Source organism: Malaclemys terrapin, chromosome 5 (genome assembly GCF_027887155.1).
Source record: "Malaclemys terrapin pileata isolate rMalTer1 chromosome 5, rMalTer1.hap1, whole genome shotgun sequence".
Classification (NCBI taxonomy): Eukaryota; Metazoa; Chordata; order Testudines; family Emydidae; genus Malaclemys; species Malaclemys terrapin.
The window spans coordinates 72,800,145-72,817,002 of record NC_071509.1 but is presented as its reverse complement, the minus strand read 5'-3'; the positions used below and the strand labels follow the sequence as shown (position 1 = coordinate 72,817,002).

Sequence of the window (16,858 nt, the reverse complement as noted above, 5' to 3'; positions counted from 1 at the left end):
TCTGGGGGATAAGGGGTGCATGTGAGTGTCTGGGTGGGGGGAGATGACTCTGCAGCTGGGCTTTAGGGGGTGTGGGTGTCTGGGCTGGGGGGCACCCTGCAGCTGGGTTCTGGAGGAGGGGGAGAGAGAGTACGAGTGTCTGGGCTGGGGGGGGGACCCACAGCTAGGCTCTGGGGGGTAGGGGATGCAGATGTCTGGCCCCTCTGCTGGTCTCTGAGCGGGAGGGGGCAGAGAAACGGGTTTCTTTAACTCTCTACTGCTGGGGGAAATTTTTTGCATCTGTATTGTTACAGACATAGTTGCTGAGAGGTATTTTGAAATAAATTACCAAAATAATTTAAACTGGCCTGATTATACAACGTTATCTGGACAAAATAAAATATGCAGAATTTTGAAGAATTTTAAAATATTGTGCGCAGAATTTTTAGGCGCAGAATTGCCCCAGGAGTATACCAGTCACTGCAGATATTGAACAACAGTGACAGAATGCAGCCTTGCCAAACTCCAGTGGAGATAGGAAACCATGGCACATATCTGTTACCGACTCAAAGGCAGATTTCCATTCCATTATAGGCCTCTTCCCTCAATGACACTATCTTCCAAGGGATACCAAGTCACCTCATCATATCCCACAAATTTGCTCAATGCAATTAATCGAAGGCCTGACTGAAGTCTATAAAAAAATGTTGCACGGAACTTATTAAATTCAACTATCTTCTCAAAGCACTGCATCGAAGTAAAGATCTGGTCAACAAAGGAACACCCAAGTCTAAAGCTGCACTGAGTATCCCAGCACTTGCCATGAAGTGCATTGTTGATTTGAAACAGTAAGACAGAAGTAAAGTCGGTCCTAGGGAAGGTCAACAGCATAATCTCTCTGTAGTTCAGTGGTTCTCAAACTGTTTTACTGGTGACCCCTTTCACATAGCAAGCCTCTGAGTGCGACCCCCCCCCCTTATAAATTAAAAACATATTTTTATATATTTAACACCATTATAAATGCTGGAGGCAAAGCGGGGTTTGGGATGGAGGCTGACAGCTCGTGACCCCACATGTAATAGCCTTGTGACCCCCAAGGGATCCCAACCCCCAGTTTGAGAACCCCTGCAGTAGTTGCTCTTTTCAGTCTTATTCTTTTTGAACAGATGCAGAATAAACACCTTTCTTCCAGTCATCAAGGATGAAGATAGTGTGCCAGATGGTCTAGTAGAGCCTATGCAGTCACAGTACAACAACAGTCTTATCTGTCTTCCACAATTCAGAGATAGTGATTATGTGCTAATACACAAAATGGTAAATGACTACATTAAACAGAGATTTTATAATATGATATTAATGTTACAAATTTTAGGACTGAAAAGCCAGAAAGGGAAAGTTAAGATTGCACGTGCAAGCTTAACTTTGTCCCCTTAGACACATTGATTATGATTGCATAACTCAAACTATCACACACATTTTTCAATACAATACAATTAAATTAGTTATCTAAAGATTGATTCATTCTCCAGCCCAACCTTTGCCCTGTTATTTCTCCCATCCCCACCTGTTGCTGCTACTCAGTTTGATCTCTAGGGAATTAGGTTCTGAGGAACACATTTTTCAGCCCTTCGTCCCTGCAGCAGCTATTTAGGTAAAGATGTGGGAGAGGATTTGGCTCTGTCTGCTTTACCAAGGGAAACTAGGTTAATGAACTATGACTGAGCACTGTTCTTGCTAAAAAGGCACGGTCACAACTGACTAGTGTAGACATAGCCTTTGGGGTCATACCAAGCAGATCTCCTAGGAAAAAGTAGGATAGCATAAAAAAAGCTCAACTTGGGAGTGGGCATTTGTTTTAAAAATGTTTACAGTAATTGAAGGGTGGGGGGGAACACAATTGAAGTAGTAATGACAACACCCTTCCACAAATTCAACAACATTGTTATCATACAATGACATACCCTCTTTTTAGCTATATTACCCTGTCTTTCCATTTCTGGTCAGCAGTGTTGGAAAGCTACACTCATCCCCAGCCTGCTCCTCCAAAGTCTTCTCCTGAGCAACATGCTTTAAGCAAAGCAAATGGAAATATAGTAGAGAATATTCCACACTAGAGAATCAAACAGGTCAGGTAACAGGAAGAGTTGGGAAATGGAGGGAATACCCCAGGACAGCTGGCAGAAAAAGAGGTTTATGGGTTAGTCTAGGCTGTCATTTCATTAATAATTTATATTTTGGGGCTTTAACCAAAAGCACAGCACTCTTAAGGGTTGCTAGTAATTAGTTACCAGACTAATTATTTATAACCATTAGCAACTTGAGTTTACCAAAGCAAATAGTTAGCATAGATAGTAGCTCGATTTACTAATGATTTCACCCATAAGCACTGGAAGAAATGGTACAATCAGCTGCAAGCATGATAAGATACATAACACATTGGCCATCTTCAGTGGGAACTAAGGCACCAACGGTTCTAAAAGGGTTAGGCATTCTGTGAGAAACCAACATATGAACAGACAAAACAGCGTCAATGGATAAAGATGGTTTTTAAAAGTGTCTAGGATTAAGCTAAACACAACATAGGACAAAAATCTAACATGTAGGGATGCATTCACAGATTATCACAGTCCAACCTGTTTGCATTGGCTTGTTTAGACACCTCCTTCAATCTTTTGATTTTTTTCCTAATTGCATCAGCATCTGGTAAATGGTGATGACCATCAGGCCCATTAGGAAATCCTGGACGTACTCCAGGTGGAACTCCTCTGTAGATAAATATGTACAGTAACTTGCATTACTTTCGTCAAAGCAGAGCACATGCAACTCTAATGGAAGGTAGTCATACCTTTCAACAGCTTCCCGACTTCGTATTTCTGCTCTCCATCTGGTTTCTCTCTCCTCACCTACTTTAATATTTTCCTTTTGCTGTTGCATCTGGTCAAAGATAGCATGGTAGTGTTCATACTGTCCTCTGGCAGGCACAGGGGAAGGCCCAACACCACCTCCACCACCAAAAAATGGTGCCTGGGAATTAAAGAAAGAACTCTCACATCCTTCTCCTAATAAACCCTGGCAGTGTCCACTACTCTTAATAAAAAGAACAAATCAGGATTTCTTCCTAAAGTTTAATATGCCCAAAGTGTATCTGTTTTAACACAGAGTAGGAGGATTTAAACTCTTACACTCATGTAACATTAATATTTTATTATCCTCTGTCAGCAGTTAAATTATATGTGCTATACCTATCACATAACAGTATTGCTGACCCTCTACTATAAAAGGAAATCATCCCATTTCAAAATCGATAAGCTACCCTATCAAAGGCTAAGTAGTTTATCACAGTGAAGGAACTGAATCATCAAGAAAAGATGGACAGTACTGTCATTATAAAAGTAAAAGAGTGGTAAAAATTAGCCTCTCTCATATGCCTTTTTCTTAAAATAAACCCTGTTTTTCACTAAAGTCTTCAGTAGTGGTTTAACCCTGTGCATATTCTGAAAGTTTGGTGGCTGTGTAATGCAAGAGTCATTTTATTGTGGATAAAGTAACTGGAATCACTGGAATCCCAGAGTGAATTCTTTCCTGCAATTATTGGACAAAAAGGGTCCATTTATATTACAATTAATATGCCAGTTATAAAGACATCTCTGGAGTTCTTGCTTCAAAGAATACACATGGGTAGCTTTAAAGTTGCAGGTCATGTATAAAACTGGTAGCAGTTTTCAATATTCCTTTGCAATACATGGGGATATCTCTGTGACGTTAGTGACATAAACTGTGACCGTATTGATCATTGTTGCAACCAGGGTCCTATGGTTGCACAAGTTCTTGTACAGAGGAGGCCAAGTGGGGTGTCTATGGAAAGGTCGTAGTTTGCTGGTTATGATTATGCTGTCTGTATGTGTGTATCCTTTTTGTATTTGAAGTTATGAATATTGGCTATGTATTTGTTTGATTCTAAGTAGCCTCAGTGAAGCATTTGGTCAGCTTCTTGAGAATGGGCACTTACTGAGAATGGTCCTATCAAGAAACACTTAACTGACAATGGACTTTGGGAGATGCCAATCCACATCTGAGCTTTCCTTGGAACGTTCAAACTAACATGTAAACAATGCAAAAAGCTGAATCATTCAGAGATGAGACTTGCCCAGGTGGCTACAGACTCCAACTTGTTGCTGTGATTTTGCACAGGAGAACAAATTGCTTTACACCCACAAGAAAAAGAATATAAAAGGCCCCGGAAACCCCTCCATTTTGTCTTCAGCTGGCTCAAAAGATAGCCTCTCCACCCCAAAGAGATGCCTGAAAGAAATTGGAACGAAGGACAGTAACAATGGGGGTGTGAGTAATTGCTGGACCCAGACTAGGAAGGAGTCTAGTCTGTAAAATAAGCTTATTGGACCATCTCTGAGGGTGAGATTTACCTGCATTTAGTTTCCTACTGTAATAGGCTTAGACTTGAATGTTTTTGTTTTATTTTGCTTCGTAATTTACTTTATTCTGTCTGTTATTACTTGGAACCACTTAAATCCTACTTTTTATACTTAATACAGTCACTTTTTGCTTCTTAATTGACCCAGAGCAAGTAATTAATACCTGGGGGAGCAAACAGCTTTGCATATCTCACTACCAGTGTTATAGAGGGTGAACAATTTATGAGTTTACCCTGTATAGGCTTTATACAGAGTAAAACGGATTTATTTGGGGTTTGGATCCCATTGGGAACTGGGTGTCTGGGTGCTAGAGACAGGAGCACTTCTTAAACTGTTTTCAGTTAAGTCTGCAGCTTGTGGGAGATGTGGTTCAGACCTGGGTCTGTGTTTGGCTCAACAAGACAGGATACTGAAGTCCCAAGCTGCCAGGAAAAAAGGGTTTAGAGGTAATTTCAGCACATCAGGTGGCAGGCCCAATGGGGGCTGTGTGACCCAATCGGTCACAATCTCCCTGATGAGAAACACCACACCACACACTCTCTTCTGGCTCTTCCCCCCCTCAAAATATAAGCATGCTTTAGTCTCTCCAATCTTAAAAAAGCCCATCCTTACCCCACTTGCCTCTCCAAATACTGCTCCATCTTTCTTCTCCCTTTCATCTCTAAGATCACTGAACATGCTGCCTACAATCAGTCAGGAGTTCCTCTCCTCCAATTTCATCCTAGACACTTTCCAATATGGCTTCTGTCCCTTGCACTCCTCTGAAACTGCTCTTGCCAAAGTCTCTAATGACCTCTACCTAGCTAATGGTCAGAACCAGTACTCCATCCTCATCCTCGGCCTGTGAGCCACTTCTGACAGTTGACCATACTCCTCTTAAAATGTCCTTCTCCCTTGGCTTCTGTGACTGTCCTCTGCTGGTTCTCCTCTTACTTCTCTAACTGGTCCTTTAGTGTTTCTTTCTGATAAGGAGCCTCATCTAGTCCCAACTTTCAACAAGGCTCTCTCCTCGGTTCCCTTTTCACCTTATCTTTTGGCAATCTCATCTGCAAACAAAAATTCCAATTACCCTCTCTACTCTAGAACTGTCTCCTATCCAAATTAAAGTCTCAGTCAATCCAAAAATCTTCTTGTGAATGTCTAGCAGTCAGCTCAAGCTCAACATGGCTAAAATAGAGCTGTTAATCTCCTCTCCCCTTCAAAGTCTTCCCCACTACCTCCTTTTTCAATCACTGCAGACACCACCATCACCACCTTCTTGCCTATCACTCATGCCTTTAACCAGGACTGTATCTTTGACACAAAGTTCTCTCTAGGTCCTCTCACCCAGGCTGTGTCTAAATCTTTTTGATTCTTTCTGCATGACATGTCTAAAATATGGCCTTTCCTATCCATCTACACAACTAAAATGCTCATCCCACCTCTTACCTCATGTTTTGACTACAGCAACATCCTTTACACGGTTTTTGACAAATGCAATCTTGTCCCTCTCATATCCATTCAGAATATCACTAGAAAGATCATTTTCCTAGCCCATCATTTTGAACACATCACCGCTCTCTCTGGATCACTCCACTGTCTCCCTCCAAGACCCTCAACCATCATATCAAGTCTGAAACTGCTGTGTCTACACTGATTGCAATATTACCAAAGAGCATGATGGAGCTGACAGCCTTCTTGGATATTCTAATACGTTCTTGCATTGGTCAGAAGAGCTCTGTTGATATAAATCAAAGGAATACGTAGTGTTCCTATATCTGGAGGAAGAAAGAAGAGGAAGAAATTGCTTCTTTTTAAAAGTGGGTATATATCTACTTAGTGATCTGAATGAATGTTGAGTCTTTCAATGAATAAAGAGACTCATCCATTTTAGCACTGAATACATTTTGTCCATCAAACGGATAATCTTCAATAACTGACTGAACTTCCTTAGGCAAGCAACCTTGATGCCGACAACCATGATGCACATCTCAAAACAATAGCTGTAGCCATTGAATGGACATCGGTATCAGCTGCATCCAGTGCAGCCCGAAAGGTTTCAACAATTAATAAACCTTCACACATTGAGCTAGCCTTATTCCTAAATTCTAAGGGTAGTTTTTTTCTAAAATTAGCAGACTGCCCATTGAAGGGGGACAGGCGTGACATTTTTTTCTTCCAAAGATATCTAGTCTCACTGGTTCTCTCTCTTGGGGAGTTCACTTTCCTGTTTGTTTCAGTTTTTCTTTGGCAACACAGACAAGTGAAGATAGTCAGATGAGTATAAAAGTACTCAAAACCTATGGCCGGCACTTGATGTCCACCAACAACATGTTTTGAAGTAATTACAATCAAGCCAGCAGTACCCCAAAGGTCTTTACCAGCTCTAAAATTCCCACATTTATAGGAAGAGCAACTCTATTGTTATATGCCAGTTGTAAAGTATCAAAAAACAAGTTTATATGCCTTCTCCTGTACCATTTTCAATGGGATTCGCAGTATTTGTGCTATCAATACTTTTTAAAAGGTTTTTAAGTTGTCCATTGCCATAGGTACAGAAGATGAAACAGTGTTAATCAGGTGAAGAAGGAGAAACATATGGGAATCCAGATGAAACTTCTTGAAGCAGCAGACTTTTCTCACCACTAGAGTTTTGATGTTCTTCTGTTTCCATAACCAAAACATGAGAATTATGAGACACTTGGAGTAAGTGATTTACAATGATTCCCCACATGGTAGGGGGGAAACTTGTCCTGAATACTGTGCATATTGAGGCCATGGTGGCCAAAACTGTAGACCAAATGGTTAAGACATTCACTCAATTCGGAGGAAACCAAGAATAATGAGGTTCATTTATACTGTCTTGTCTGGTTTTATTTTATTTGTTTGCTGACCTGATTTCCTCTTATGTGAAGGACTCCTGACGGACTCTGAGGAGGAGCTGGACTCAGAAGACAAAAGCCCCTCATTGATGGGGTAACAATTGGAGATCTGAATATCTGGGTAACACTTCTGTTCTCAGTCTCACTATCACATTGCTGGAGATAAACTTTCAGTACAGGTACCGGAGATCTCTCTCAGAGATTTTGGTGACACAAATAGGAGAAGTCTCTAATAATGGAAACTCATGCTCTGAGGGCATCTTAAGATCCAAAGAAGAGACAAAATTCTTTCAGAGCTGTTTAAGGGTATCTGGGCTGAGGGATCTGGAGCCTCCTCTAATTGCTTTGAAGGTGCTACTGAAGATGAAACTGACAGCGCCATAAGCAAAGCTTCCAAGCGAGACGGTGCTGGAGCAGACCGTGATTGATGTACCAGTGCCAACATAGCCTGTGATAGTAACTGCCATGTCACAGGCTTAGCATAGTTATCTTTCCAGTTTCTATGTAGATGTTGCATTCAAGCTCAGACACTGAATGGCATCAGTGACTCCGTTAAAACATAAAAACGTAAGACCAGCCACAGTGGGTCAGACGAATAGTCCGTCTAGCCCAGTATCCTGTCTTTTGACAATGGCTTCTGCCAAATCGTTCAGAGGGAATGAACAGAACAGGACAACTTCAAGTGATCCATGCACTTTCATCCTGTCCCAGCTTCTGGCATTTGGAGGTTTAGGGATACTTATAGCATGGGTTTGAATTCCTGACCATCTTGGCTAATAGCCATTGATGGGACCTATCCTTCATGAATTTATCTAATTCTTTTCTGAACACCATTATAGTTTGGGCCTTCATAACATTCCCTGGCAATGAGTTCCACAGGCTGACTGTGTGCTGTGTGAAGTACTATTTCCTTTTGTTTATTTTAAACCTGTCACCTATTGATTTCATCAGGTGACCTCTAGTTCTTGTACTATGTTAAGAGTTAAACAACACTTTACTATTCACTTTCATACCATTCATGATAGAGACATCTATCAGGTTCCCCCTTAGTCATCTCTTTTCCAAGTTGAACAGTCCCTGCCTTTCTTATCTCTCTTCATATGGAACAGCTTCCATACTTCTAATCATTCTTGTTGCCCTTCTCTGCACCTTTTCCAATACTAATATATCTTTTTTGACACCAGCCATCCAGAGCTGCATGCAGTATTGCAGGTGTAATTGTATCCTGGATTTATATAATGGCATTATGATATTTTCTCTTTTCCTGTCTGCCCCTTTCTTAATGGCTCCTAACATTGCTAGCTTTTTTGCCTGCTGCTGCATATTAAGCAGATGTTTTCAGAGAACTATCCCTATGGACTTCAAGATCGCTTGCCTGAGTGGAAACAACTATTTCAGACCCCACCATTTTGGATGTATAGTTTGGATTATGTTTTCCGGCATACATTGATTTTCACTTCGCAACATGGAATTTCATCTGCCATTTTGTCACCCAGTTTTGTGAGATCCCTTTGTAACTCTTCACAGTTAGCTTTGGACTTAACTATATTTAGTGATTTTGTATCATCTGCAAATTTTGCCACCTCACTGTGATTTATGAATATGTTGAAGAGCACTGGTCCCACTTCAGATCTTTGGGGCACTGTCACGGGGCTAATACACCCATCACCCTTTTGGGGGTAGGGGCGCGTTACAGTCCCGCAGTTGCGTCTGTAGGGTTGCCCTTGGTCTCGGGGCTGCATGGCCCTGTGGCTTTAGTCAGATGACCCTTGCGATCAGGGCAGTGTGGCCTAGCGGCCGGAGTCAATAATACGGCCCCTGCTCTCAGGGCAGTGTGGCCTAGTGCCAAAGTCAGTAATATTGCTGGGTTTTATATCCTGCTTCCAGCTGGAGCATGCCTAGCAGAGCCCAGGGGGCGTGGCCTCCTCTGCAAAGACAGGGTTACCATATTTTGAGTGTCCAAAAAGACGACACTCCACGGGGCTGGAGCCCCGCCCCCAGCCCTGCCCACGCCCCCGCCCCAACTCCGCCCCCTCCCCTGCTTCCCGCGAACATTTGATTCGCGGGAAGCCTGAAGCAGGCAGCAGGTAAGCTGGAAGGGTGGGGGTGGGGGGAGGAGGCGCGGCCCAATCTGGCCCCCCCAGCGTCTCCAGCCTGGCTCGGCTCGGGCCCCCGCCCCGCCCCAGCCCCCGGCCCAGCACCACCGGCCCCGCCCCAGCCCCCGGCCCAGCACCACCGGCCCCGCCCCAGCCCCCGGCCCAGCACCACCGGCCCCGCATGTCCCGATTTTCCCGGACATGTTCAGCTTTTTGGGATTTCCCCCCGGACGGGGATTTGAGGCCCAAAAAGCCGGACATGTCCGGGAAAATCCGGACGTATGGTAACCCTATGCAAAGACAGATGGGTTAGCCCCTGCTGCACCAGTGAGGGGCTGATCCACCCCATCACAGGGACCCTGTTATTTACCTCTCCCCATTGTAAAAACTGATCATTTATTCCTACCCTTTGTTTCTTAGCTTTCAACAAGTAACTATTATCCGATGATTGCTTAGTTTGCTTAAGAGCCTTTGGTGAGGGAACCTGTCAAAGGCTTTCTAAAAATCCAAGCACACTATATCCACTGGATCAACTTTGTCCATATGCTTATTGATGTCCTCAAAGAATTCTAATAGATTAGTGAGATGTAATTTCCCTTTACAAAAGCCATGTTGACTCTTTCCAAACTTCTTGTGTTTATCTACATGCCTGATAATTTTGTTCTTTATTATAGCTTCAACAATTTGCTGGGTCCTAAAGTTAGGCTTACTGGCCTATAATAGGGTGACCAGACACCAAGTGTGAAAAATCAGGAGGGGGGGGGGAGAAAGGGGTAATAGGAGCCTATATAAGAAAAAGCCCCAAATATCGGGACTGTCCCTATAAAATTGGGACATCTGGTCACACTAGCCTATAATTGCCAGTGTCGACCTACTTTCAAGTGCAGATCAGGATAAAGTAACCAAGTGACACTAAGGTTGTTTCAGCTTTTCAACTTAAGGTGGTCTGAAGGAACTAAGTGGGTCACCACGTTCTTTATGTTGCGGAGGGAGCGCCAGGGCATGAAAAGCACATGTGCAACTTCTGTTGTACATGGCTTGTGAAAATATTCCAAATTGCAGTGCTGGGGTGCCCACACACCATGAGTAGGATATATATTTTCAGTATGCAAAAACCAAAAAAAGTGTTATTTGGATTTAATTACAAGTGGATGGAGAAAGACTGATGAAGTTTGGTCAGAGGTTTGCAGTTTCTGCAATTTCACAGCATCATCACAGACTACTTAAGCAACTGAAGTTGCAGAAAACCTCAGTGCTAGTAAAAGCCACACACAGTGGAAAACCTGCTCAACTGACTGTTATCAGGGCCGGCCTTAGGGAAAATGGCACCCTGGGCAAACTTGCATTTTGGTGCCCTTGGCCCCTGTGAGTGTGGTGCCCCCCACTGCCCCGGCCCCCCATGGGCTCCCCACCCTCCCTTCCCCCCTAATCCCTGCACTGTGCTCCCTTTGCCCCTAATGCCTGCTCCCCCTAATGCACCCATAATCCCTATACCCCCTTCACTCCCAATCTCTGCCCCCCTCCTGTGCCCCCAACCCTTGCACTGTACCCCCTTCACCCCAACTTCTGCACTTCCCTCCTGTGCCCCAATCCCTGCACCACTTCACTCCTACCCCCAGCACCTCCCTCCTGCCCTGTCCATGCCCCCTTCACCTCAACCCCTGCACTCCCCTCCTGCACCCCTAACCTCAGCACTGTGCATACTCCCTTCACCCCAACACCTGCCCCCTCCTGTGCCCCTAACTCTTGCACTGTGCCCCCTTTGCCCCTAACCCTTACATCCCCTTCCTGCACCCACGTGGGGAAACTGACCAGATGCACAAAGCAGCTGGCATTGCTGCTTGCTCCCCCACTGGACTGCTGCTCTCTGCCCAGTGCAGTCATAGGAGGCTGTGGGGGGGAGCAAGAAGCAATGTCAGGGCTTCCTGCATCCAAGTCACTTTCCCTGCGGGCTGCGTAAGGGGAGGGCAGGAGAGCAGCAGCTCCAGATGCCTCAGCACAGCCCAGTTGGAGAAGTGACTTGGATGCAGGGAGTACTGGTGTGTGTTGGGAGGACTGTGTTGGGGGGGGAGGGGGAGAAAAGGGGTGTTGAGCGGAGTGTGTAGTTCAGACTCCTGACCATGAGTGCTTTCTTAAAAACAGTGCACTCACTCACTCACACACACATTCAGACACAAGCAGCTGCCAGCAGCTCTGGACCCAGAGAGGCAGCAGCACACACAGATTCCCTCTGTCCCGTCATCCCAACTTAGTGGAAACTGGGTACACGGGTGGGATGGAGGGGAAGACTCTGCCATCAGCTCCCCCACAGGAGACAGGAGGACGCTCCCAGTCCAGAGTGGCCAGGGGAAACTACAGGGAGGAATGGGGGGTGAGGGGACAGGAACAGCAGCAGCTGCACACGTGGAATAGGGTGGAGGAGGGGCACCCCTGCTCCAGGGGAGTCAACTGGATCTGACGGCTGGTCGTCCAACTGCACCCTGCAGCTCGGGTCTCTTCCCCCTCCCCCGTGCTGCTGCTGCCGCCTCTCGCCAGCAGGTCAGGTGGGAATCCAAACCTTGTGCACAGTGTCCCCTTGGGCAGGCCGCCAAAGGCCAGCCCTAGCTGTTATTACAGAAACGCTACTGTAATTTATGCAAACTTCAATGATATAAAGAGAGGGGATCATGCACTATTTAACAGAGGATGTCTGAGATTCAGCTAGACTAGCAAAGTATAAAATTCCTGCATGTTCAACTAACCAGACTCCAGCACAAATAAAAAAATCAGCTGAACTGTTGGAGAAGGCAGCTGATATCCTTCAGGATGGTTTCAGAACTTTAAAAGGTAAGGAAACAAAAACTGTGCTTTAAAAAGGGACTGATTGCTAATTTTTTCAAAGCACAGCCAGTACCTTTTGTGATACAGCCAAAAGTAGAAGCATAACTACAGCACTTATAGTATTCTAGAATTTTATCCAAGAGTAAGGAGTTAATGGAGCACCTCTATAGTGCCAGTAATGAGGAAAAACAGGGCAGTCAGTAGCTGTGATTATTTCAAAGTACCCATACATTTGCATCCTTAACTGGTGGTAAGACATTGCCCAACCCTACCTACAACAAATGGAAACTGAAGACCGTGATAAGAAGTACCTCACAATTAGCACATGTAAAGGGATTATTTCAATTCACATTTTTGGTTTATCCAAATACTCAAGCAAGTGATACATGCTATGGTTCTGGATAACAGCAGTTTACAACATACGATTGCAAATCTTCTCTTGGCTTCTAGAAAGGAAGTGCATGCCACTACAAATCACATACAGTACAAACACTGTTTGTAGAACGTCATTTGAGGTTTCATCTGGACTCATTAAACTCAATCTACAGAGAGAGATTCTTAAGAAACAATGATCAAAAACCAAATTGTGCACACCCAGATGCAAGGTTTTCACGTGGAAAAGTGTCTTATTAAAAGACTACTGAGATAATTAATGGAAACCCAGAGTGATTACATCACAGACTGGTCCTCGGTCTTATTGGATAGAAGTGCCACCAAACAGGTCAACTAGCTTTCAAGATGTTCTACACCAGTGATGCCTATTGCAAGCACCAAGCCTACAATACAACGGTAGACAGCGACTTGTATGTTACCAGTGAGGCTCATGTCCCTGTTTCTACTACAAGTGACCTTTGCATTACAAAGCAGGAAGATGTTTCTGATTCAGTTACATCACCAAGTCCAGACCCTGATGTAATGTCTATGAGCTGTTATCTAGAGAGAAGATGTAAACCACCTCTCAGACTTATTTTGTAGCATGTTGTACATTTAACATTTATTTCTTAATATTTTAAGAATATTTGATTTGTAACTTTATGTCCTTTTACATTTAAGGGGGCAGAAATAAGTAGTGTAAAGGAAAACAGCAGTATTGCTTTAAATAGTTTGTAAGCCCTCTAGCGGTGCTCACCATTTTTTAGGTTTGGAAAGAGGCCAGCAATGAGAGTACCAGCATGTATATAGCTAGGCCTTGCATGTTTGCATATAGTGAATAAACAGTCATGTGGGACGAAGATGTGCCCATGCAGTTTCCTCACATTCTTGTTCTGTAAAAAGCAAAACACACAAAACCTGATCACTGTGATCCACCCCTGTCTCATATCTAGCAGTGAAGCCTCTGTGTTCTGAACAAGCTCTAACTAGTAGAAAATACAGGCCTTCATTTGTTTAGCAACATCAATTGCCATTAACACCTCTCCATTACTTTGATCTATACACTGAGAGACAATCACAGAGTGTGCCTGACTTCCCACAACAATAATGTTCCCACCCACTAGGAGAGCCCCAAAAGCATGCAAAACAGAACTTTCTCCGGATGTAGACTACATAAGTCACTCTTGCAAGAGTGAAGAACTTTCCAAAAATTAATCAACTAAAATGAGTGCATCAAAAACTCAGCCTAATTAGTTGACAAAATAATGAGGGAAATGAGCTACTCCACCAACATCACCCTCTTTTTTTTAAAAGTAAAATAAATAAATAAAATAAAATACCAGACGCTAACATAAGCTTCACTATCATGACAGCCTCCTCCATCATTTCCTAAAACCCCAGACCTTCATCCTAATCCTAAAAAGTGTCCTAACCAAACTAGGCCCAAAAAAAAAAAAAAAAAAAAAAAAAAAAAAAAAAAAAAAAAAAAATCCAAAGATGGCCACTCTACCAGCTCTTAACCATCACCTAATAGATTCATAGATTCATAGATTCATAGATTCTAGGACTGGAAGGGACCTCGAGAGGTCATCGAGTCCAGTCCCCTGCCCGCATGGCAGGACCAAATACTGCCTAGACCATCCCTAGTAGACATTTATCTAACCTACCCTTAAATATCTCCAGAGACGGAGATTCCACAACCTCCCTAGGCAATTTGTTCCAGTGTTTAACCACCCTGACAGTTAGGAACTTTTTCCTAATGTCCAATCTAGACCTCCCTTGCTGCAGTTTAAACCCATTGTTTCTGGTTCTATCCTTAGAGGCTAAGGTGAACAAGTTCTCTCCCTCCTCCTTATGACACCCTTTTATATACCTGAAAACTGCTATCATGTCCCCTCTCAGTCTTCTCTTTTCCAAACTAAACAAACCCAATTCTTTCAGCCTTCCTTCATAGGTCATGTTCTCAAGACCTTTAATCATTCTTGTTGCTCTTCTTTGGACCCTTTCCAGTTTCTCCACATCTTTTTTAAAATGCGGCGCCCAGAACTGGACACAATACTCCAGCTGAGGCCTAACCAGAGCAGAGTAGAGCGGAAGAATGACTTCTCGTGTCTTGCTCACAACACACCTGTTAATGCATCCCAGAATCATGTTTGCTTTTTTTGCAACAGCATCACACTGTTGACTCATATTTAGCTTGTGGTCCACTATAACCCCTAGATCCCTTTCTGCCGTACTCCTTCCTAGACAGTCTTTTCCCATTCTGTATGTGTGAAATTGATTTTTCCTTCCTAAGTGGAGCACTTTGCATTTGTCTTTGTTAAACTTCATCCTGTTTAACTCAGACCATTTCTCCAATTTGTCCAGATCATTTTGAATTATGACCCTGTCCTCCAAAGTAGTTGCAATCCCTCCCAGTTTGGTATCATCCGCAAACTTAATAAGCGTACTTTCTATGCCAATATCTAAGTCGTTGATGAAGATATTGAACAGAGCCGGTCCCAAAACAGACCCCTGCGGTACCCCACTCGTTACGCCTTTCCAGCAGGATTGGGAACCATTAATAACAACTCTCTGAGTACGATTATCCAGCCAGTTATGCACCCACCTTATAGTAGCCCCATCTAATTTGTATTTGCCTAGTTTATCGATAAGAATATCATGCGAGACCGTATCAAATGCCTTACTAAAGTCTAGGTATACCACATCCACCGCTTCACCCTTATCCACAAGGCTCGTTATCCTATCAAAGAAAGCTATCAGATTGGTTTGACATGATTTGTTCTTCACAAATCCATGCTGGCTATTCCCTATCACCTTACCACCTTCCAAGTGTTGGCAGATGATTTCCTTAATTACTTGCTCCATTATCTTCCCTGGCACAGAAGTTAAACTAACTGGTCTGTAGTTACCTGGGTTGTTTTTAGTTCCCTTTTTATAGATGGGCACTATATTTGCCCTTTTCCAGTCTTCTGGAATCTCTCCCGTCTCCCATGACTTTCCAAAGATAATAGCTAGAGGCTCAGATACCTCCTCTATTAGCTCCTTGAGTATTCTAGGATGCATTTCATCAGGCCCGGGTGACTTGCAGGCATCTAACTTTTCTAAGTGATTTTTAACTTGTTCTTTTTTTATTTTATCCGCTAAACCTACCCCCTTCCCATTAGCATTCACTATGTTAGGCATTCCTTCAGACTTCTCGGTGAAGACCGAAACAAAGAAGTCATTAAGTCATCACTAATGTCTGATTTTGTTTTATTTTAAACAGCAGCTCCAGCTCATCTCAACCAAAACCCCCTAAACAAACCTCTTCTAAAACTCCAGTATCAAAAAATTAAAATAAAAGCCCTACTAAATACTTGACATTTCAAATGTTTTTCTGTTTCTCTCTTTTCTGTATCTTTAATAAAAGTTAAAAGAATTTTTAAGACTGCATTTGCTATAATAGGAAGCAAGCTACAGCCTCTGCATACCAAACCCCAAACACTGTTCAATGTTAAACAGTAACTAAATTTATTTGGCATCTTTAATCTCCTATATTCCATCTAAATTAATACAACAGACCTCACCTCTTTCAGAACTAAAGGAAAAAAGCTTTTTTCTTCACTCTCAACTTTCTCTCAGCACGTTATTTACACAAACACTTGCTACTGATAAATTAGGCAAGCTATTTTTCCTATGGACTCGAAAGGCAGAAAGGAACAACACAAATCTCTCATAGGGGAGGGGCTCAGATATGTTGTTGGGAGCCATAAAAATACCTAGACTGAAAATTATGAGGCATTTGAACAAAGAGAAGGTGGTTGTTCCATGCATAGATTCAGTATAGAAAAAGGACAAGAGGGAGCAATGGGAGAAGGAAGGAAACAAATGGGGTGTGTGAAGACTGATACAAAAATTTGATGGAACACCTTAGAAATCAGAAAAGTGTACTCAAATGCCAAGAAGTTGGGTATGTGAAGGGGGCCATTATTCAGTATCGCTAAGACTGTTCATAGATTGGTACTGGGGGTAGCCCCACATGTAGATAAGCATCTATCTGTTCTGGAGAAAACAACATGCTATGGAAGATAAATAAAAGGGAGAGAAAAGAAAGACTGTGCTATATATTTCAGCATCTGCTACCAACCTTAACTTCACCACTTCCACCTGAACTAAGCACATTTCTCCAGCCTTGTTCCCTGGCTCTGTTTATCCGTTCCATCTGGAGAAGACCAAAAAAAAAGGGGGGGAATAAAAGTTCAAGGATTCATTTTTCTAATAAAAATTCAATTTCACCATTAAAAATAAAATTTAA

General features: G+C 43.1%; 1 protein-coding gene across 5 annotated transcripts in view; it reads right to left on the bottom strand.

Annotated features, from left to right (window-relative positions):
* NEK1 (NIMA related kinase 1) overlaps nucleotides 1-16,858 on the bottom strand; it is a 128,829-nt gene that overhangs the window by 80,073 nt on the left and 31,898 nt on the right. For 2 of the 5 annotated variants that reach the window (XM_054030468.1, XM_054030469.1), the window contains exons 16-18: nucleotides 16,691-16,765; nucleotides 2,825-3,003; nucleotides 2,613-2,744 (exon numbers count right to left, since the gene is read on the bottom strand). In XM_054030468.1, coding sequence (XP_053886443.1) covers nucleotides 2,613-2,744; nucleotides 2,825-3,003; nucleotides 16,691-16,765 — 386 coding nt within the window. Of the gene's footprint in view, nucleotides 1-2,612; nucleotides 2,745-2,824; nucleotides 3,004-13,318; nucleotides 13,455-16,690; nucleotides 16,766-16,858 lie in introns of those variants that run through there. The other 3 variants (XM_054030470.1, XM_054030471.1, XM_054030472.1) reach the window with 2 other exon arrangements.